The following is a 23,564-nucleotide window of genomic DNA, read 5'->3' on the forward strand; positions in this document are numbered from 1 at the left end:
GATGTGATATGGTATGATATGGTACAATACAATAAAATAAGATGTGATATGGTATGGCCTCTACTGGTGGTTGTCTCTCACTGCGGTATTGTATCACTTCCTGTTCCGGAGCACAGCGGTGTTTTTCTGTATCTGTTAGCTTTTTAATCTGCGCAGTTAGATTGATCTAGTTATCTAGATTACGATTTGTTTCCCAGTGTAATCTTCACGTGCCTTAACTAAAGCACTCCTTCTGCTGAATCACCTCTAAATTATTTACACATTATTCACTTTGCGTGTTTTTAGGAATCCGCTAGCTTAGCGTAGCTACTAGCTCTTAGCCGATTTAGCATGGCGGCTTCTCCTGTCTCTCCCGCACTTTTCTGCTCTGGGTGTGAAATGTTTAGTTATTCCTCGGCCTCCTTTAGCCGTAATGGTACTTGTAATAAGTGTAGCTTATTCGTAGCTTTGGAGGCCAGGCTGGGCGATTGGAGACTCGGCTCCGCACCGTGGAAAATTCTACAGCTAGCCAGGCCCCTGTAGTCGGTGCGGACCAAGGTAGCTTAGCCGCCGTTAGTTACCCCCTGGCAGATCCCGAGCAGCCGGGAAAGCAGGCCGACTGGGTGACTGTGAGGAGGAAGCGTAGTTCTAAACAGAAGCCCCGTGTACACCGCCAACCCGTTCACAATTCTAACCGTTTTTCCCCACTCGACGACACACCCGCCGAGGATCAAACTCTGGTTATTGGCGACTCTGTTTTGAGAAATGTGAAGTTAGCGACACCAGCAACCATAGTCAATTGTCTTCCGGGGGCCAGAGCAGGCGACATTGAAGGAAATTTGAAACTGCTGGCTAAGGCTAAGCGTAAATTTGGTAAGATTGTAATTCACGTCGGCAGTAATGACACCCGGTTACGCCAATCGGAGGTCACTAAAATTAACATTAAATCGGTGTGTAACTTTGCAAAAACAATGTCGGACTCTGTAGTTTTCTCTGGGCCCCTCCCCAATCAGACCGGGAGTGACATGTTTAGCCGCATGTTCTCCCTGAATTGCTGGCTGTCTGAGTGGTGTAATAATAATTGATCAACATATTGATTTATTCTGCCTTACAGAAACCTGGTTACAGCAGGATGAATATGTTAGTTTAAATGAGTCAACACCCCCGAGTCACACTAACTGTCAGAATGCTCGTAGCACGGGCCGGGGCGGAGGATTAGCAGCAATCTTCCATTCCAGCTTATTAATTAATCAAAAACCCAGACAGAGCTTTAATTCATTTGAAAGCTTGACTCTTAGTCTTGTCCATCCAAATTGAAAGTCCCAAAAACCAGTTTTATTTGTTATTATCTATCGTCCACCTGGTCGTTACTGTGAGTTTCTCTGTGAATTTTCAGACCTTTTGTCTGACTTAGTGCTTAGCTCAGATAAGATAATTATAGTGGGCGATTTTAACATCCACACAGATGCTGAGAATGACAGCCTCAACACTGCATTTAATCTATTATTAGACTCTATTGGCTTTGCTCAAAAAGTAAATGAGTCCACCCACCACTTTAATCATATCTTAGATCTTGTTCTGACTTATGGTATGGAAATAGAAGACTTAACAGTATTCCCTGAAAACTCCCTTCTGTCTGATCATTTCTTAATAACATTTACATTTACTCTGATGGACTACCCAGCAGTGGGGAATAAGTTTCATTACACTAGAAGTCTTTCAGAAAGCGCTGTAACTAGGTTTAAGGATATGATTCCTTCTTTATGTTCTCTAATGCCATATACCAACACAGTGCAGAGTAGCTACCTAAACTCTGTAAGTGAGATAGAGTATCTCGTCAATAGTTTTACATCCTCATTGAAGACAACTTTGGATGCTGTAGCTCCTCTAAAAAAGAGAGCTTTAAATCAGAAGTGCCTGACTCCGTGGTATAACTCACAAACTCGTAGCTTAAAGCAGATAACCCGTAAGTTGGAGAGGAAATGGCGTCTCACTAATTTAGAAGATCTTCACTTAGCCTGGAAAAAGAGTCTGTTGCTCTATAAAAAAGCCCTCCGTAAAGCTAGGACATCTTTCTACTCATCACTAATTGAAGAAAATAAGAACAACCCCAGGTTTCTTTTCAGCACTGTAGCCAGGCTGACAAAGAGTCAGAGCTCTATTGAGCTGAGTATTCCATTAACTTTAACTAGTAATGACTTCATGACTTTCTTTGCTAACAAAATTTTAACTATTAGAGAAAAAATTACTCATAACCATCCCAAAGACATATCGTTATCTTTGGCTGCTTTCAGTGATGCCGGTATTTGGTTAGACTCTTTCTCTCCGATTGTTCTGAGTTATTTTCATTAGTTACTTCATCCAAACCATCAACATGTTTATTAGACCCCATTCCTACCAGGCTGCTCAAGGAAGCCCTACCATTATTTAATGCTTCGATCTTAAATATGATCAATCTATCTTTGTTAGTTGGCTATGTACCACAGGCTTTTAAGGTGGCAGTAATTAAACCATTACTTAAAAAGCCATCACTTGACCCAGCTATCTTAGCTAATTATAGGCCAATCTCCAACCTTCCTTTTCTCTCAAAAATTCTTGAAAGGGTAGTTGTAAAACAGCTAACTGATCATCTGCAGAGGAATGGTCTATTTGAAGAGTTTCAGTCAGGTTTTAGAATTCATCATAGTACAGAAACAGCATTAGTGAAGGTTACAAATGATCTTCTTATGGCCTCGGACAGTGGACTCATCTCTGTGCTTGTTCTGTTAGACCTCAGTGCTGCTTTTGATACTGTTGACCATAAAATTTTATTACAGAGATTAGAGCATGCCATAGGTATTAAAGGCACTGCGCTGCGGTGGTTTGAATCATATTTGTCTATAGATTACAATTTGTTCATGTAAATGGGGAATCTTCTTCACAGACTAAAGTTAATTATGGAGTTCCACAAGGTTCTGTGCTAGGACCAATTTTATTCACTTATACATGCTTCCCTTAGGCAGTATTATTAGACGGTATTGCTTAAATTTTCATTGTTACGCAGATGATACCCAGCTTTATCTATCCATGAAGCCAGAGGACACACACCAATTAGCTAAACTGCAGGATTGTCTTACAGACATAAAGACATGGATGACCTCTAATTTCCTGCTTTTAAACTCAGATAAAACTGAAGTTATTGTACTTGGCCCCACAAATCTTAGAAACATGGTGTCTAACCAGATCCTTACTCTGGATGGCATTACCCTGACCTCTAGTAATACTGTGAGAAATCTTGGAGTCATTTTTGATCAGGATATGTCATTCAAAGCGCATATTAAACAAATATGTAGGACTGCTTTTTTGCATTTACGCAATATCTCTAAAATCAGAAAGGTCTTGTCTCAGAGTGATGCTGAAAAACTAATTCATGCATTTATTTCCTCTAGGCTGGGCTATTGTAATTCATTATTATCAGGTTGTCCTAAAAGTTCCCTAAAAAGCCTTCAGTTAATTCAAAATGCTGCAGCTAGAGTACTGACGGGGACTAGAAGGAGAGAGCATATCTCACCCATATTGGCCTCTCTTCATTGGCTTCCTGTTAATTCTAGAATAGAATTTAAAATTCTTCTTCTTACTTATAAGGTTTTGAATAATCAGGTCCCATCTTATCTTAGGGACCTCATAGTACCATATCACCCCAATAGAGCGCTTCGCTCTCAGACTGCAGGCTTACGTGTAGTTCCTAGGGTTTGTAAGAGTAGAATGGGAGGCAGAGCCTTCAGCTTTCAGGCTCCTCTCCTGTGGAACCAGCTCCCAATTCAGATCAGGGAGACAGACACCCTCTCTACTTTTAAGATTAGGCTTAAAACTTTCCTTTTTGCTAAAGCTTATAGTTAGGGCTGAATCAGGTGACCCTGAACCATCCCTTAGTTATGCTGCTATAGACGTAGACTGCTGGGGGGTTCCCATGATGCACTGTTTCTTTCTCTTTTTGCTCTGTATGCACCACTCTGCATTTAATCATTAGTGATCGATCTCTGCTCCCCTCCACAGCATGTCTTTTTCCTGGTTCTCTCCCTCAGCCCCAACCAGTCCCAGCAGAAGACTGCCCCTCCCTGAGCCTGGTTCTGCTGGAGGTTTCTTCCTGTTAAAAGGGAGTTTTTCCTTCCCACTGTAGCCAAGTGCTTGCTCACAGGGGGTCATTTTGACCGTTGGGGTTTTACATAATTATTGTATGGCCTTGCCTTACAATATAAAGCGCCTTGGGGCAACTGTTTGTTGTGATTTGGCGCTATATAAAAAAATTGATTGATTGATTGATAGGTACAGTACAATAAAATAAGATGTGATATTGTATGATAGGTACAGTGCAATAAAATAAGATGTGATATGGTATGATACGGTACAATACAATAAAATAAGATGTGATATGGTATGATAGGTACAGTACAATAAAATAAGATGTGATATGGTATGATACGGTACAATACAATAAAATAAGGTGATATGGTATGATAGGTACAGTACAATAAAATAAGATGTGATATGGTATGATACGGTACAATACGATACAATACAATAAAATAAGATGTGATATGGTATGATACGGTACAATACAATAAAATAAGATGTAATATGGTATGATAGGTACAGTACAATAAAATAAGATGTGATATGGTATGATAGGTACAGTACAATAAAATAAGATGTGATATGGTATGATACGGTACAATACGATACAATACAATAAAATAAGATGTGATATGGTATGATACGGTACAATACAATAAAATAAGATGTGATATGGTATGATAGGTACAGTACAATAAAATAAGATGTGATATGGTATGATACGGTACAATACGATACAATACAATAAAATAAGATGTGATATGGCATGATACGGTAAAATACGATACAATACAATAAATTAAGATGCAATATGGGATTTGATAGAATACTACTGTTTCATACAAGACAATAAAATGTGATATGATATGATCCGGTACAATACTATACAATAAAATAAGATTTGATATGGTATGATACGGTACAATACAATAAAATAAGATGTGATATGGTATGATACGGTACAATACAATAAAATAAGATGTGATATGGTATGATAGGTACAGTACAATAAAATAAGATGTGATATGGTATGATACGGTACAATACAATAAAATAAGATGTGATATGGTATGATACGGTACAATACAATAAAATAAGATGTGATATGGTATGATACGGTACAATATGATACAATACAATAAATTAAGATGCAATGGGATTTGATAGAATACTATAAAATAATATGGATGTGGCATGATAGGGTTAGATACAACACAATAAAATAATGATACCGTTTCATATTATACAATAAAATAAGATGTGATATGGTATGATACGGTACAATACTATACAATAAAATCAGATGTGATATGGGATTTATAGAATACTATAAAATAATATGGATGTGGCATGACAGGGTTAGATACAAGACAATAAAATAATATGTGATATGGAAAGATACGGTTTCATACAAGACAATAAAATAATATGTGATATATTGTGATACAACATTTGTCTTGGTTTAAGCCATGCTGTAATGTGACCCAATTCAATCCAAAAGTTAATGCCAAAGAGTCAGCAGGCATATGAGTGACACACATCCAGGGATTTTATACATCTCGGGCTGTGAAACCAAAGTTCACTAATCTCTCCGGTCCATCTATCATCCTGCTTCCCTTCACTCTCTGCAGACACACACGTTCCTTTGAAGTAGGAACCTGCCACCATCTATATGTCTGCATTTTTGAAACAGGCTGTTCCTCCACTTCATATGGCTCACGTGCACACACATTAGGAATCATTTAAGGTAGCATCAAGTATCAGCGCAGCAATAAAATGGAGTGTTTCTGGAGAGTCGATTAGAGTAAAACTGATGACAAAGTGTGAACACAGCTGAAGAAATGGAGCTTTAGCATTTCTTTGCAGCAATACGTATATGGTCAGTAAAGGACACGGCAAATGAAAAGTTCTTCAAAGCACGTTAGCATGTGACCTAAAAGGTCAGGGAGCCGGCTACCAGCTGTCTCTTAAAGCTGTCCATTTGTGCACGCTTCTGCACTTGTGTGGTGGAGTTGATGTGAGAGTCAAGAGTTATTGCATGTTTGTCGGCATATGCAAGACTTTTTTTTTCCCCTTTATATTTGGGGGGTGGGGGATGTTAACGTATTGCTTCTCTGCTGGCCGGCCCGTCTGCTGCTGGTCAGTTTTTCTGGACCACACCCAAACACCTCACCTCTGGTTATCTTGGATAAGTTATGTCAGGAGTCTGCTCTCTTTTTTTATGATATTTGCAGAGCAAATTCTATTCAGGAAAAAATGAAAATATATGTGCATGATATTTTCGTTATATGGTGAATTTACTTGTAATCCCACAAGACGAGGCCATGTAAAAATCAAGTGTATGGAATCAAATGGGAGTGAGTGCAGCTGGATAACTAAATAAAAATGTTCTACAAATGCATTGTGAATTGATGCTGCAACCCAGCACATCACAGTGAAAACCTTTTAATATTTAATATTAACACATACTCTGCTAGAATGTAGGTTTACTCTTTTAAAGCCTCAAATTAAACCAGTTTCTTCTGTTTGAAGCGCACAGACATATTCACAGTGCAACCTTCCATGAAGACAAGTAATAAACTAGAGCACCGCGCATGTAGAGTGCAAACCTCTGCCAACACTTGTTTCAAATTCCACAAAATTTTCAAGGTCAAAGATTTTCAAGGTCAAAGTCAAAGTGACTTTTCATAAGCTAAAGTAGATGTGATCAAATGTCAGGACTATGTATTAAGTAGTTCATGCACTTGAATTGAAGGTTTTTGTAGTGTTGTCAGGTTTTGTTTTGTTTTGGTTTTTTTTCTTCAAATGTTCAGTTTCTGAATTCTTTTTCAGATAATTTGCACAGAACATTGGTTATCTTTGCTATGCATAATTTGTCGTTGCTTTTTGGCACTTGATTTCCAACTGATAACTGGAAGACAGACAAACAGGCACACAATTGTAACCTCCATCCAATTTTGGTGGTGTAGGTAAATCCATAACAGAAAAATGAGAGTGACTGAGGCACTTTTTGCTGAGATATAAAGCAAAATGTACACCAAATGGCCTTTTCAAGATTAAATTCAAATGTCCACAAAATCCACAATCAAGATCAGATACAGATCAAACTTTCTCAGGTGAAAGTGAGTGCCAGTCTGCACCTCACTTTCAAATATGGCAGTGACTGGGGCACGTTTGTTTAAGATATAGTGTAAAATATATATTAAATGGGGTTTTCCATGTTAAATTTAAATGGCCACAAAATATGTAATCTGGATCAGATTCTGATCAAATGTTGTCAGTTGATAAAGGATACCATCCTACATAACACTCTCAAATATGAAAGATTTTTTTTTTCCAATTTTCCAAGATTTTTCCTGACTTTGACCTTTGACATTGTAAATTAAATCACTTCTTGCCTATCGGTATATGAGTCTTCAGTGAAAGAAAAAAATCATAACAATATATGAATAACTGTGGGTCCAAACAAACAGGGGCCAAAACATAACTTCCTCCAACTTCATTAGCAGAGGTAAAACGTAAAGTTAATGTGTTGTCTGTTTTTTGTTCATTTAAATGGTCCCATATTATCTTTTCAGCAATCTAATGGGGGTCACCAGGGGTCCTAAAAACAGATATTAATGTCTGGAGTTAAGAACAACATAGATACTGAGGTAATGCATCATAAAATAAAAACATTGTTTTGGTGCTTTTACACCTACGCTGTTTGTTTCAGACTTTTGCACCATTTGGGCTGAGAGTGTGAAAGCTGCCAAAAATTATGATCCGGACCAAACTGATGATTGTTGATCCAAACTAAAGATGAGGTCACTGTCGAGTCAATTCAGTTTATTTACATGGCGGCAAATCATAACATAAGTCACCTCAAAGTGTTAAAAACAAGTAAAGTCTAGACCCCTTGTTCCCAAGCTGGGCTCCGAGCCACTCTAAAGGGGCATCAAAGCTCCCAGGGGTGGGAAGGAGGCTACGTTTTGTCAACTGTTAGATATAAATTGGGGATTGGGAACCATTGGTCTTGACCTTACCCACTCTATGAGCAACCATGCTGACAAGGGAAAACTCAGCATTTTCTGGTACTTAACAGGAAGAAACATCAAGCAGACCCAATTCAGTGGGCTGGCCATCCGTTAATGCCTTATTACAAAATCGAACAGACAGCACAACACAAGGCTGACAGAACCTGCAGTAACTTGCAACTCCTGATTCAAGATTTTCATCAAAGCAGGCCGTCGTAAAACAGTGCCACAGTGGCTCCCTAAATTACTCACACCTTTTATTCACTACTTTTCCTGCTGGCAATGACACAACTGTGTCTCACGCATCACATGTGAAGTCATACTGGTTTAGAATGTAATAATTTTGGAAGTGACAACATGGCAACCTCAGGTGCGCATCCGCCTACCACGCAGTAAACAGCAAGTGAAGTGAGAACAGCAGCATGTATGTACGTCTGTGAAAACATCTTTAGTGTGCTCTCATAACTGCATTGTGAGAATAATCCAAACTAAATCAACAACCAAAAAAAAGAAACATATGGGAGCTTGCTGCTTCCATCTCCTCCCCCGCCTTAACAGGAAAGGTCTGGTCACAGAGCAAGCAAAAGGTCACACAGACCCCGTTCACATTGGGGTTGGACCTTCAGATCAAGTTGGATTCAGGCTGAATCCAGACAAGCATTTTTTCTGAATTGTTCTAAAGGCCAGAGGTGGACTAAGCAGGATTGGAGTTGGATTCACCAAAGTCTAAATGCAAATGTGGCTTTAATCCGGCTAGTTTGGGAATCATAACGTCATACAGTAGTGTTCAGAATAATAGTAGTGCTATGTGACTAAAAAGATTAATCCAGGTTTTGAGTATATTTCTTATTGTTACATGGGAAACAAGGTACCAGTAGATTCAGTAGATTCTCACAAATCCAACAAGACCAAGCTTTCATGATATGCACACTCTTAAGGCTATGAAATTGGGCTATTAGTAAAAAAAAGTAGAAAAGGGGGTGTTCACAATAATAGTAGCATCTGCTGTTGATGCTACAAACTCAAAACTATTATGTTCAAACTGCTTTTTTAGCAATCCTGTGAATCACTAAACTAGTATTTAGTTGTATAACCACAGTTTTTCATGATTTCTTCACATCTGCAAGGCAATAATTTTGTTGGTTTGGAACCAAGATTTTGCTCATCTACTAGTGTGCGTGGGGTCATTGTCTCGTTGAAACACCCATCTCAAGGGCATGTCCTCTTCAGCATAAGGCAACATGACCTTTTCAAGTATTTTGACATATCCAAACTGATCCATGATACCTGGTATGTGATATATAGGCCCGACACCATAGTAGGAGAAACATGCCCATATCATGATGCTTGCACCACCATGCTTCACTGTCTTCAATGTGAACTGTGGCTTGAATTCAGAGTTTGGGGGTCATCTCACAAACTGTCTGCAGCCCTTGGACCCAAAAATAACAATTTTACTCTCATCAGTCCACAAAATATTCCTCCACTTCTCTTTAGGCCAGTTGATGTGTTCTTTGGCAAATTGTAACCTCTTCTGCACATGTCTTTTATTTAACAGAGGGACTTTGTGGGGGATTCTTGCAAATAAATTAGCTTCACACAGGCGTCTTCTAAATTAATCAGGTGTCCCCTATTTAAGGATGAAGCCAGCACCTGTTGAACATGCTTTTCTCTTTGAAAGCCTGAGGAAAATGGGACGTTCAAGACATTGTTCAGAAGAACAGCGTAGTTTGATTAAAAAGTTGATTGGAGAGGGGAAAACGTAAACACAGGTGCAAAAAAAAATTATAGGCTGTTTGTTCATCTACAATGATCTCCAATGCTTTAAAATGGACAAAAAAACCCAGAGACATGTGGAAGAAAACAGGAAACAACCATCAAAATGGATAGAAGAATAACCAGAATGACAAAAGCTCACCCATTGATCAGCTCCAGGATGATCAAAGACAGTCTGGAGTTACCTGTAAGTGCTGTGACAGAAGACGCCTGTGTGAAGCTAATTTATTTGCAAGAATCCCCTGCAAAGTCCCTCTGTTAAATAAAAGACATGTGCAGAAGAGGTTACAATTTGCCAAAGAACACATCAATTGGCCTAAAGAGAAACGGAGGAATATTTTGTGGACTGATGAGAGTAAAATTGTTCTTTTTGGTTCCAAGGGCTACAGACAGTTTGTGAGACGACCCCCAAACTCTGAATTCAAGCCACAGCTCACAGTGAAGACAGTGAAGCATGCTGGTGCAAGCATCATGATATGGGCATGTTTCTCCTACTATGGTGTTGGGCCTATATATCGCATACCAGGTATCATGGATCAGTTTGGATATGTCAAAATACTTGAAGAGGTCATGTTGCCTTATGCTGAAGAGGACATGCCCTTGAAATGGGTGTTTCAACAAGACAATGACTCCAAGCACACTAGTAAACAAGCAAAATCATGGTTCCAAACCAACAAAATTAATGCCTCGCAGATGTGAAGAAATCATGAAAAACAGTGGTTATACAACTAAATACTAGTTTAGTGATTCACAAGATTGTGAAAAAAGCAGTTTGAACATAATAGTTTTGAGTTTGTAGCGTCAATAGCAGATGCTACTATTATTGTGAACATCCCCTTTTCTACTTTTTTTTACTAATAGCCCAATTTCACAGCCTTAAGAGTGTGCATATCATGAATGCTTGGTCTTGATGGATTTGTTTGAATCTACTGAATCTACTGGTATCTTGTTTCCCATGTAGCAATAAGAAATATACTCAAAACCTGGATTAATCTTTTTAGTCACATTGTACTACTATTATTCTGAACACTACTGTACTTCTGGGTCAGCATTCGCCCATGCACAAACTCCTGTCAAATTCTGAAGTTAGCATTGCCCAAACTTTGTATTGCGTCTTGCTTATTTTTGGTAATATTTGTTGATGGCCAAGAAAGAATCTGGAGACCAGTAAAAGCCAAACAAGTTGGACAGAATGTATTGGAATCAGAAAGTATTGGAGGACATCGCTGCCACACTAGCACCGCATGGATGCGAAAAGATGGCAAGCCAGTGACGTGGCAAGATAAAGAACCTCAAGGACAAGTACAAAAAAGGTGAAGGATCACAATGCAAGAAGCAGAACAATTTGTTTTGAGCCGGATTTTCTTTGGAAAAGTGTGTGGGATGAGCTGGATTTGAAAACCAGGTCTGAACGCTATCTGACTAGAAAGCAATATAGATTGAATCTGACTTGAGGAGGATTGCCAACCCTAAAACAAGTCTTTTGAGGGCTCTGCTTTTCTTATGTATCAACATACTTGGAACTGTTGGACTCTGAGTATATTTAAGATACGTACCGCCCCAAATATATTTGAATGATAACAGCAGAGAAAATCTAATTTTCTTTGGTATGGCCACTTTAATAGATTCTGATTAGATGGGTATCTTCCCCACTTACCTCTGGAGCTGGTTGCCATGTCCGCTACCTTCTGAAAGGCATCTAAAAAGGCCACAGCTACCAGAATTGTAGTCCTGTAAATATAATCAGCACACAGATTGGTGCATTACTTCACAAAAGACCTCATAAAAGTGTGCAGGAATGCAATTACTGTGCTTGACAGTGTACTCTGATTATTTCTCACCTGAGCTGTGAGTGCAGTTTTGTCGCCTTGGCGCTGAAGTCCTCCCACACAGGGTAGGAGCTCTGAAAAGAAAAGGGAAGATAATCAAATCACTCCATCACCATTTAATTACATAATGCACTTGGATTTTCCCTTTAAAATCACACCAATAAGACACTGACTGAAAACCAAATAAGGCTGCAAAAGCCCAGAGAGAATGTGGCGTCTCGCCCGAGGTTAATAACATGTTGTTATATGATCTCTGTGCTCCGACTTGCCTGCTTTAAAAAAAAATGGGGCAGTTTGCATTCTCAGCATACACTTATGCTATTATTGTCCACACAGCAGTCTGCATTTACACCCTCTTTTCTCGGCGGCTGCATGTACCTATGGGTATGTTTTCATGGACATGCATGAGCTGCATCTGTGCTTGTGTTTGTGTACATGAGATATGTATTTAAAAAACAAAGAAAAAACTAGAATAGTGTTCCTGCAGTATCAACACACACTGCCTTAAAGCTACAATATGCAAGACTGAGTGGCATCTAGTGGTGAGGTTGCAGATTGCATTATGCCATCGCAGATCATGATTTCTTTCTCTTCTCATTTTAACTTTTTCTGGTGATGGGGAGTCATGATTTCTTGCATTCTCTTCTAAGGCCCCATAAAATCACCCTTGACATCAGGAAAGTGATGCAGGAGGGAGGATTTTTTTTTTTATTTATTTATTTATTTTTTTTTATTAGAAACAGGTACATATGTCAATTCAAACCTGAAAACTAATACATACAGCACCTGCATACCAAGTGAGGAACTGAAAATATCAGCTACTTTTAAAATAAATCTTGTTTCCGTGTTGAATACAGTCAGTGTGCTGCATGCTAGTAGCGTGGTAAACATGCATACTGTGTGTGAGTGAGACGGACCAGCTGACTGGTGTGGTTGTCAATGACAACAAATAACAAGTTCTGAGCCCGGCTCAGTAAATTTCAGCCATATCTGGAAAAAAACATACTCGCTACCTAGTGGACATGCCGGTTCTTGCATCAGCTGTACTGCTGTCAATTAAATTTGTGAAAAATTAAAAACAAAATGATGCGGGCTGATTTTGGCATGCGGGTGGGAACGATAAACTAATAAGGGTGTAACGGTACATGTATTTGTATTGAACCGTTTCAGTATAGGACGTTCGGTTCGGTACAACTTAACGGCTTTCTTGCTAAATCTGGCGACTTTCCAAACCCTCTTGACGACTTATTTTCTCAAAAGCGACTAGAGACAAATTTAGCTACTTTTCCTGGTGTTACTGCAGACTTTTCTGATGTTTGGCAACTGAAAGTAAAAGCCTCTGTTGTCACCGAGTGTCAGCAGGACTCCCCCTCCTCCGCTGCCTGCAGCAGCCTGAAAGCGCTGAGTGCAGGGATATCTACAATCCTCCTCACTTGGACTCGCTCAGCCTACTGACCTTGTTTGCTGCGCTGTGATTACATAGTCCCCAGACTTTGAGAAGCCCTGGCCTTGAGAAGTTATTTTATTTTAATAAGTGATGGCCAATTTTAATTAAAATAAAAATAAATAAAAAAAACAAGAATCAAGTTTATTTGTGGTTCTAAATATTTTAAAGGTGGCTTTACTCACTTTTTGCCTCTCCCACAATGTTTTTGTTTTCAAACCTTTATTTAAAAGGATATATTAACAAACATTAAATGAACAGTTAATAGAAAGAGAAAGAAAATAAAATAAATTGTGCAAAAGTAAAGGGATTCTTTAACATTAATTCTCTTTAAAAAATCCCTTATAGACTGTGACAGTTTTGGACAAGTTTATTTTTCTCAAAAATATGAAGGCTGAATAAAACTGAACAAGGCTTCATGCTGGAACTGTTGTGCTGCTCTTTACTTGTGGAAAGGTTTTGTTAAAAGCTGTTTACTAGGAATGTATTTTTTTAATAATATTTCATGCATTTGTTGTTTATTTGAGAACATTTTATTTAACGTATTACCAGGCAGCACTTTACAATTATTTTATTTTCCTGTTTGTATAATGTTACAATAAATTGTTGGTTTAAACAACAAGCAAATTTAGGTTTTGCATTTTGTTCCCATACTGTACCGAAAATGAACCAAACCGTGACCTCAGAACCGAGGTATGTACCGAACCGTGATTTTTGTGTATTGTTACACCCCTATAAACTAATGTTTTTGTTTTTGAGCAATATGTGTGAGTCTCTATTTCACAAAATGAAGCTTCTCAAAATGGTTATTCTTCCAGTAGACGGTGTACAAGGGAGTAACCACTAATTCCTCTTCTTCTTGCTATTTCTTTTTTTTTTTAAGTCTTCTGGTCGTGCTGCAAAATGCCAAACACAGCGTAAGCATGTCTCTTTTTGGCTACTCTATCATTATGGCGGTACAACATGGTGGCCTCCATGACGTAAACATGAATGGCTCACTCTAAGCACATGAGAACACACTGATTTGTTGCTGTATATAATTAAACACTAATGAACAGGGGGTATCATTCTATTTCTGCTAATATACACTCCTACATCCTGCACACTGTAGCTTTAAGCTGTGAAAGCAGTAGACACAAATAAAACACATTAGCTCAAATTAGAGTGAGAGCTGGAGGAAGGGTATCCACTAGGAGGACCTCTTTGGACAGAAAGCTGCCAAAAGAAGCCACGCGTTCCCAACTGTATGCAGTCTGAAAACACGGCTCTGCTCTTCATCACCGCTGGAGTTACCTCGACTGTGGCAATGACAGCTGAATTTCTTTTTATCAGTTCAATTTGCTCAGAAGGTGATTTAGGAAGCATCATCCCTGACAAATGGGTTTGCCTTGAACCTGTGGGCGACACTTTCTGCATTTGACTGCAACAGGCGTCTTATTAGCGTGTGTGTCCCGCGGGCAGGAGGAAAGCTCTGCCAAGACAGCTGAGGGTGAAGAAAGAGGCTGCAGGAAGAGAACACATCCAGCAGGAAGAAGAAAGGGAAGGAACAGAGACAGAAGCCTGCAGGGTTCTTCTTCCAATTTACAGGAAAGGACAGCATCAATTCATAATGAATATCTGGGGTGAATGCTGCTTGCTCAAGGGCACTGACGCTGTTTTTTAACCCACACAAAAGACTGGAATTCATCATCACCGTAGCTGTAATACTTGGTATTAGTGCTGAACAATTACCTTATTTTCCAGGGTATATGTATTATTTGTATTATTATTATTATTATTATTATCATTATTATTATTTTTCAAGGGATTTCCCAGGAATCCAAGCACTAAACAAATTTAACTCCTATAATAAAAGAATGAATGTCAATAATAAAAGGTACATTCCAACAAGTCAAGTCAAGTCTACCCAGGCAGACAACCAGTCCATTCCCACACCTCTAAAATAACCATCTATTTGCTGCAGCCAGGTGAAAGATGGGTGGCCCTTTGGCCTTCTCCAGCCACTGGGGTCCTCAACACTCAGGCACCTGGCTGCTGGATCATGCACAGAAAAACGCACCACATGGTCAAAGTGTGGCAGCTGACGCTGCCTCACAGTGCATGTGACACTCCTCATCGTAGTCTCTCTCAGTAACCGCTCGTTTCATACAAAGTAATTCCAGCGGTACCAGAAGATCCTCTGAAGACACTTAGCACCAAAAATATCCAGTCGTCACCTCAGGTCACTCCAAGTCTCACAACTACACAGCAAGACAGGCAGCGCCAGGCTCATAAGACGTGGACCATCGTTCACCTGCAAAGATATCGGCATTGCCAAACACTTCTGTCCAGTGACCTCACGACTCCATGAGCTCTTTCCAGGCGCCTTTCAATCTCAAAGGCTGAGGACCCAGAGACATGTTTGTCACTGCACAGATAAGTAAATGTCTCTACAAGTTCAACTCTTTCACCACACACAGATACACTTCTGATGGCTGACTCAAGGAAGTTTATAAACCTGAATCTTGATCCAGGACAATCTCAGAGCCAGACACTTTGATTCCTCATTAAACTTCTCAAGTGCTGCAATCAGAGCATCCATTGTTTCTGCAAAAATCACAGCATCGTCTGCGAAGTCAAGGTCAGTATACCTTTCCTCGCCAAGAAAAGCACCAAAGTCACTTGTTTCCACAACTCTACCCAACACCTAGTCCACGCAAGCACTGAACAGTGTAGCAGCTACAACACGCCCCTGATGAACACCAGTTTTCACTGGGAAACACTCAGACTCTGCCTCCACTCCGCACAGCACTCAGAGTATCTGGCGTTAATTTCAATAACTAGTCCGGAATTAGTTTGCTTAAAATTTTAACCATAAGTCAAAACTGTCTGCCTGTGCATGACTTGTGTGATATGCCGGCGAGTCTGTAAGGTATGAAGAGAAATGATCTTTTTTTTCCCTTTCCATCTTCCTTTCATTATGGTCACCAGGTCTCTTTTGCTGAGAGAAGGCTGATCTGACACAGAAGCGCTGTCTCATTGTTGTGTCAGTAGCTGCTAGCGTACTGAAGTCAATACTGAAAGTTAGCAGTTTCGCTTTTATCTGTAACTTCCACTAAATTTTTTAGGGGTTTATTCGTTTAGCTTTTTAAAAGCTAAATTTTCAGTTAGCGGATTAACGGTTATCAAAGCTAACTTTTTGGTTACCTGTGCCCACCACTGGTTTTATGCAATAAATTTATTTGGCAGGTAATGATTTGAGTTGTGGAACTTGGCGTTGTTGTCAGTATGGCGATGGCTCACAAACACATGAAAATCCGTGTCCCAAGACGGTAGATGACAGTATTGTGGAAAGGAGGTTGATGTCTCGCGCCAAACATTTGCTGAGGGCAACCATGTTTTCCTCAGCAGATGCACTGGAATGCATTTCCACCAGGAGTCAGAAATAAGGACTTGGAATTATCAACTTCCGACCTGCAATAGAACGCAACATAAGTCTCGACCCAGGACAGTCACAAATCCAGACACTCCAGTTCCCCACTCAGCTCCTCAAGTGCAGTCACAGGATCCATCGACTCCACGGGTTACTGCTGCTTGCAATTAGAGATTAAAAAACGAATCTATAGACTATTCAAGAAATAAACTATTTTTGCAGCTTCTCCTCTCGATCCCACTTTCTAATTGCTGTTCTGGCTGTAGGTAATTTGTAGATTTCTGATTGAGTCCAGCTCCTCACTGTCAACATCACCTCCTACCAACTCCTCATTGTTTTCCACAGTTGCTGTAATCTGTTCCTCAGACACTTATGTAACCATAACATTTTTACATCAGCCTGTTTAGTCTGGATCTGTGCTGTAAAAGTGCACTGCTAGTGTAAACTATACTGTATGAGGCAGACAAAAGCTGTATCACTCCCAGGGGGGCATAAACTCAGTGTGTGTGTGTGTCTGTGTGTGTGTGTGTGTGTGTGTGTGTGTGTGTGTGTGTGTGTGTGTGTGTGTGTGTGTGGTGTGTGTGTGTGTGTGTGTGTGTGTGTGTGTGTGTGTGTGCGTGGCAGAATGAGGTCAGATGTCTGTCTCAGACAGTACTCACAGCAGTGTTGCTGACTAACAGCTTCGACCTCATTCATCAGTGGCACTGATCAATACACACGCCACCTCGCCTAGTTCTCTGTCCCGCCGGCACAAACCAAATCAAGCCACCACCGTCCATAACGGCGTGCTGATGTCACTGACCCTCTCGCACACACAGTCAGTCAAACACCGGTCCATAAATAGTCTGTGACCCCACCAGGGAGCAGCCAATTAAAAAAAAAATCTATGGGGTGAATGCGATGCCTGATGCTCAACACTTTGTTCCATCGTCAACAAAGAGGAAACTGGGAGCTGCTGTGGGGTTGATTAATGCGTTCACACTTTCCATCTGTTGTGGAGAGCAGCAGCAGACCACCCTGGTTCCACCTCCATCACAAACTCTTTCTCTGAGTTCTTAAGTAGGGAGTCATTTTAAATGTGTTTTTCTTCATATTTGGTGCTAAATATTTAAACACATATATAATATTGCACATCACTCAATCATTAGAGATCACATGTGAACTTAACACATTGCAAAATCAGTGACTGAAGGCCACTAAACAAGACGTTCAATCAATATTTCCTGCCTGGTTGAAGCCTGCAGGTTGGTAGAGCTTATTTGGCTACGTTCACATTACGAGTGGAAGTGACAGAAATCATATATATATATATATATATATATATATATATTTTTTTTTTTTTTTTTTTTTTTTTTTTTTGTCAATGGATCTCATCTAGACTTGTAAGTCTCCTGTATCCGTGATGACTGTTCACACTTCAATCACACTTCAGATACAGCAAAACATCAAATAAGCATCGGATGGAGAATCAACTGACCTCAATTTGATACAATAAAATCTGATTTGGCATGGTCACATTCCTCAGGAAAGATTAGATCAATGTCAAATTCAAACAAACAATCAACAACAACAAAAGAACAAAAGAGCATGATTCAGGTCACTTTAGAAGAAAATGTGAACACAACCCTTGTGGTCCACATCTGATTTGTGTATGTGTGTATCGCTGTGTTCAAAATAATACCGGTGTGTTTAAAAAAGTGAGTAAAGCACAAAATCTTTATAATAGCTTTTATTTCCATACAACCAAATGCATTGGGAATGCTGCACATTCTATTCCAACTCAAAACATGAAGAAAAAAAATTTTCAAATTTGCTATTACTTTAGAGAATGTGAAGAAAAAACTTATACGAGCGAAGCGCTGCGAAGCGCTGCGAAGCACCGCAAAGCGCCACCAAGTTCGCTCATGGTACAGGAAGTCCCAAACAGGAAGTGCCAAATTTTGAGTCCACAGTGAAATAGGACATGTCAAATGTCAAAAACTTCCAGGATCGACACTTCCTAGATTGACAAATGAGATCCTATGGAAGCTCGCAGGAACTCAGTGGCAAATTCACACTGAAACAGGAAGTGCCAAATTTTGAGTCCACAGTGAAACAGTAAATGTCAACTGTTGAACACTTCCTGGCATGGGTGGAGCTACAGCAGAGGCCAGGGTTGCACTGGACTCCCCTGAAGTCTGATTTTACACAGATGACTGACATGTCACAGCACCGCACGTCTGGCTGAAAAGAGCTGGATTTTGAAATCAGTGAGTCACATTGATTGCTAGGTTCCTCCTGTCCAGTAGTTGATGCTATGTACCACAAAAAGTTCTAATCCACCTCAGTAGAGGAAGAAAAATGTTTGCCTCAAATTTGAACTGAACATGTCGTTTGAACTGTGGACTAATAATGACACAAAAGTTATATTGGTGAGTAAACGACTGTATTTTATGCAAGAAATGAGGTCCAGGTTGTTCAAAGTGGCATTTCTCCTTTAATTTGGGTTGCCTTATATGTGCGTATGTCTCCATTGATTTTTAAAAGAGCAGACAGCTGTTGATTAAATAACCTCTTAATTTTGCTCTCTGAGTGACACCAGGATGATACGGAGTGTTTCTCAACTGTACTCAAAAGAATTGGAACACTTGGCATTTCACACATTTTAATTTATTTATGCCATTTCAAATACAAATAAATAAATAAATCTAAAGTTATCTTCCTTAAACTCAAACTGAAAGCAAATATCTACAACTTGACATAAATTAATTAAAAATATAAAATCCAGCTTCCTGATGAAGTGTAGAGGAGGATTTTCTTCAAATGAAGACTGGAAACTTCAGCTACAATTTGCCTTAAAGTACATCTGAGATGCAAACCTAGATTTGATGTTTTGGTGAAAGAAACTTTTGTATTTCTTCATAATTGATGGAAATAAAGTCTAAGACATATTCAGTGACTTGGAAGTGTACATGTTTCCATCCCCTCACTTGTCTGAAGAAAAATGACAATAAAACTGGTTATTATTTGCAGGTTTTATCAGGTTTTAGAGATTTGCTTTCAGTTTGAGGAAGATAATTTTAGAAATTCTTAGTCTTTATATTTGTTGTATTTCTTGTATTTGAAATGGCATAAACAAAGTACAATGTGAAATAACAAGTGTTCCAATACTTTTGGAGGGCACTGTATCCTAACCTTATAATGAGTGCAAAATGAGTGTGGTATTATTACTGTTTTGTTTAAAAACGTTTAATTTTCACTGTTGCTGCACTTTGTGTGAAATCATAGTTATATCGTATATATGACAATATTGAGATATAATAATGTGGCCATATTGTACAGCCCAACTGTCAACTAGCTGCAAACTTTGAATATTAATTTACATCTACATTTTAAAAATGCTTAAAGTGGGAGGGGGTTAAGAGGGCTGTCATTGGGGGGATCTGGGGGGTGGAGTTCCCCCAGAAGCTGAAAGGCAAAAAAGAAAAATGCTTAAAAAGGCGGGGGGTCTGGGAGAGCCTCCCCAGAAGCTGAAAGGTTTTAGCCATGCTAATGCTCCCCTGAAGCATTTACTCAAAAAAAAAAAAAAATCAGAAGGACCAAAATGACATGTGAGATGCTGAAGAGCTTTGCTCATTCATCTCTGCAACATATACATATTATTAGGATGTTAAAAAAAAATAGGAGAGTCTGCATTTTTCTTTCTGTGGAAAAAAAAGGTGTCAAACAGGAGGCCCTTATTTAAGGACAATGGCAGCAAATGTCATACATGCTGATTTCTCACAGAAGATCTGAGTAAAACTGGTCATTTCAGACATTGTTCAGAAGAACAGCATACATTGATGAAACGCTGACTGGAGAGAGGAAAACATATGAAGAAATGTAGAAAAAACCAGAAAGAAATTGAAGAAAACAGAAAACTGCCATTCAAATGGATCGAAGAATAGCCAGAATGGCAAAGACTCCGCCAATGATCAGCTCCAGGGTGATCAAAGAAGGCCTAAAGTTACCTGTGAGTATTGTAATATTTAGAAGATGCCTATGTGAAGACAAGCTATGGGCAAGAAGCCCCCACAAAGTCCCACTGTAGAAAAAAGTGCTGAAGAGGTTACAATTTGCCAAACAACGTATTGATTGGCCTAAAGAGAAATGGCTCAACATTTTGTGGATTGATGAAAGCAAGACTGTTCTTTTGGGGTCTAGGGGTCACAGACAGTTTGTAAGACTACCTCCAAAAACAGAATTCAAGCCACAGTACACAGTGAAGACAGTGAAGCTTGGTGGCACAAGCATCATGGGATGGGGCTGTTTCTCATACTATGGTGCCGGGCCTATTTATCACATACCAGGGATTATGGATCAGTTTGAATACATCTAAATACTTAAAGAAGTCATGTTGCCTTGTGCCAAAGAGGAAATGCTGTTGAAATGGGTGTTTTAACAAAACAATGACAACAGAAACACCAGCAAAGTGAGCAGCATCTTGGGTTCAGACCACAAGATTAACGTTATGGAGTGGCCAGCCCAATCCACGGAGCTGAATGTAATTGAAAACTTGTGAGGTGACATCAAAAAATGCTGTTTCTGAGGCAAAACCAAGAAATGCAGAGGAAGTAGTCTAATCGTCCTGGGCTAGAATGCCTGTTCACAGGTGCCAGAAAATTGGTCGACTTCATGCAACGAATGTGAAGCCGTTCGCAAAAACAGATGGTTATGCAATTAAATATTAGTCAGTGATTAACAGGAAAGATAAATCTTCAAGCATTTTTCAGTATATACAGTGAATGTTAGGGTTTGTATAGAAAAATGGCAGACACTGCTACTTTTTGAACAGCATAATATTCAATTTCTTCAGTTTATGGAAAGTAATAGCAAATTTGATTTTAAAAAATTCATGTTTTGATTTGGAATAAAATGTGTAGTCTTCCCAATGCATTTGTATGTATGAAAATAAAAGCTATGATAAAGATTTTGAGCTTTACTCACTATTTTAAAAACACTATTATTTTGAACTTGACTGTGTGTATATACATAATAGGTTACAACAGATTTGGCATATTCACACTTTCAGATAACTACATGTGTCAAATTCAGGCAAAAAAAAAAAAAAATCTATTGTCAGGCCACTTTAGTCAAGCTATGTGAACATTTGGCAAAATAAAATAAAATAATAAAGAACTATTCAGGTAACTTTAGTTGACAAAATGAACAGGTCACAAGTGTGCCAAATCTCATGGAAAAAAAAAAAATCTATAATCAGGTTATCATGTTGACACTACTCCAATAAAGATCATATTTGCATGAAAAAGGCTGATTCAGGATGACTTAATCTTGCTATGCGAACATAGTGCCTGTAACCCAAATATGAAAAATATCAGGTTAGCATGTTCATAGTGCTCTGTTCATAGTGTCACATTCAACCAAAAAAAGGACAAAAAAAATGATAAGATGAATCGGTCACTTCAGTCAGGTATGTGAACATAACCCCTGTGGAATAAACCCGTATAGTACAGAATTAGCATACCATTCTTGCACTATATAAAAATATATCATTACTGTATGTGTGTGTAAAATTGCCAGAATCAAGCCGTTTCAGTTGATAATGTGAACACATCCTAATTTAGGATCACCTCGGGGGCTGCCATAAAGGCGAAACATGCTGTCAAATCGGAACATTTTCAAATCAAACCCAACAAAACTGAAATCATTTAATTTTCCACCTTTGAACTGCGTTACCTTCCCCACGGGAACAAATATAATTTGGACCCTGATTCAGTGATGGTGAAGTTGAGTTGAGCAAATCCACCAAATGACTTGTTCAAATTAAACTCGCCTGACTCTGACATGATCCTGCAAGCTGATGAAAGTGTTATTGTGGTGACAGAGCTGCTGCGGCGTTTTACGCACGCAGGCACAAAGGGGAACGTCTCATGTGGGGATTTTGTCTCCAGTGGGGGGAGGACCGGGCTGAGAAGGACAAAGGCAGTAAAAACACGCGTGTGATCAACTGCAATCACGCAGGTCAGAGATTTCAGTTGCATTCTGATGGTTGTGTGCGCTACCTTCATGTCGTTGACGATGGCCTGGAATAATCCACCCAGAGCGCCGCACTCCTTCTCCACCGACTCCATGGTAAACAGAACAACAACAACAAAAAGCTCCCACGAACACAACCAGCGCCCGCTGCTCACACGTTTCCACACATCAGAGCTGTGTGTTGGGTTCGGGGATGCAGCGTGGACGAGACTAAAAGAAACGCGCTGCTTGCGGCTCCGCTCGGACGCGCAGGACGGACGCGCTTCGGCCGCACGCCGGGTCAGCTACAGCCGGAAACCGCAGAGGAGACATCCACTGTGGCTCTCCGCAAATAACTGAGATCAGGAGCTGAGGAGGAGGAGAAGGAGGAGGGAGTCACAGGACAGATCGGCCGCAGGTCGGAGACGCGGGGACGTGCTGTGTTGTAAAGATGAGCAGATGTCGCGCAGCTCCGTAACGCGATCCATGGGAATGGAAAGGGGGCAGGTCAGGGTTTAGTCACAAACAGTGGATGAGGAGGAGGCGACAAGCTCCTCCACCCCTACAAACAAAGTGATGCCCCTCTGAAGATGCACGAGAGGATTTCCTCCGTTGTGTGGTCGCACACGCGCTCCAAACTGCAGGTTTGTCATCATTACCCCACGTGCCCCCTGCTGACGTCACCCAAATGAAATTCAAGTCAAACTTTTATTCAGGTTAAATTGACTCTGCTGCTAAACAGGTCAAGCTCAGAAAGAAGAATAAAACATTATTTGTGTAACATCTTGAAGGCACCAATTAGAAAGTGGTTAACACCAACATAAATATATGACATTATTACATAATAAATAATAATAATAAAAAAAAAACCAGCATCACCATAGAAAGGTATAAAAGCAACATATAGTTGAATAAGAACAACATTAAATGAATTCTAAACAGAATGCCAAATAAGACAATTCATTCCAATTGGATATAAAACAGAAACTTATAAAAATTCC

At 39.6% G+C, this 23,564-nt stretch overlaps 1 protein-coding gene across 3 annotated transcripts in view; it reads right to left on the minus strand.

The window, feature by feature from the left end:
- mtss1la (MTSS I-BAR domain containing 2a) overlaps window positions 1–23,255 on the minus strand; it is a 73,807-nt gene extending 50,552 nt beyond the window's left edge. Inside the window, exons 1-3 of one of the 3 annotated variants that reach the window (XM_034176993.1) lie at window positions 22,611–23,251; window positions 11,726–11,787; window positions 11,542–11,615 (exon numbers count right to left, since the gene is read on the minus strand). In XM_034176993.1, the coding sequence (XP_034032884.1) occupies window positions 11,542–11,615; window positions 11,726–11,787; window positions 22,611–22,679 (205 nt within the window). In that variant the 5' untranslated portion in view covers window positions 22,680–23,251. Of the gene's footprint in view, window positions 1–11,541; window positions 11,616–11,725; window positions 11,788–22,610 lie in introns of all 3 variants that reach the window. The other 2 variants (XM_034176994.1, XM_034176995.1) reach the window with 2 other exon arrangements.
- Window positions 23,256–23,564: the final 309 nt, after the last annotated feature.

Source organism: Thalassophryne amazonica, chromosome 8, assembly GCF_902500255.1.
Source record: "Thalassophryne amazonica chromosome 8, fThaAma1.1, whole genome shotgun sequence".
Taxonomy (NCBI): Eukaryota; Metazoa; Chordata; class Actinopteri; order Batrachoidiformes; family Batrachoididae; genus Thalassophryne; species Thalassophryne amazonica.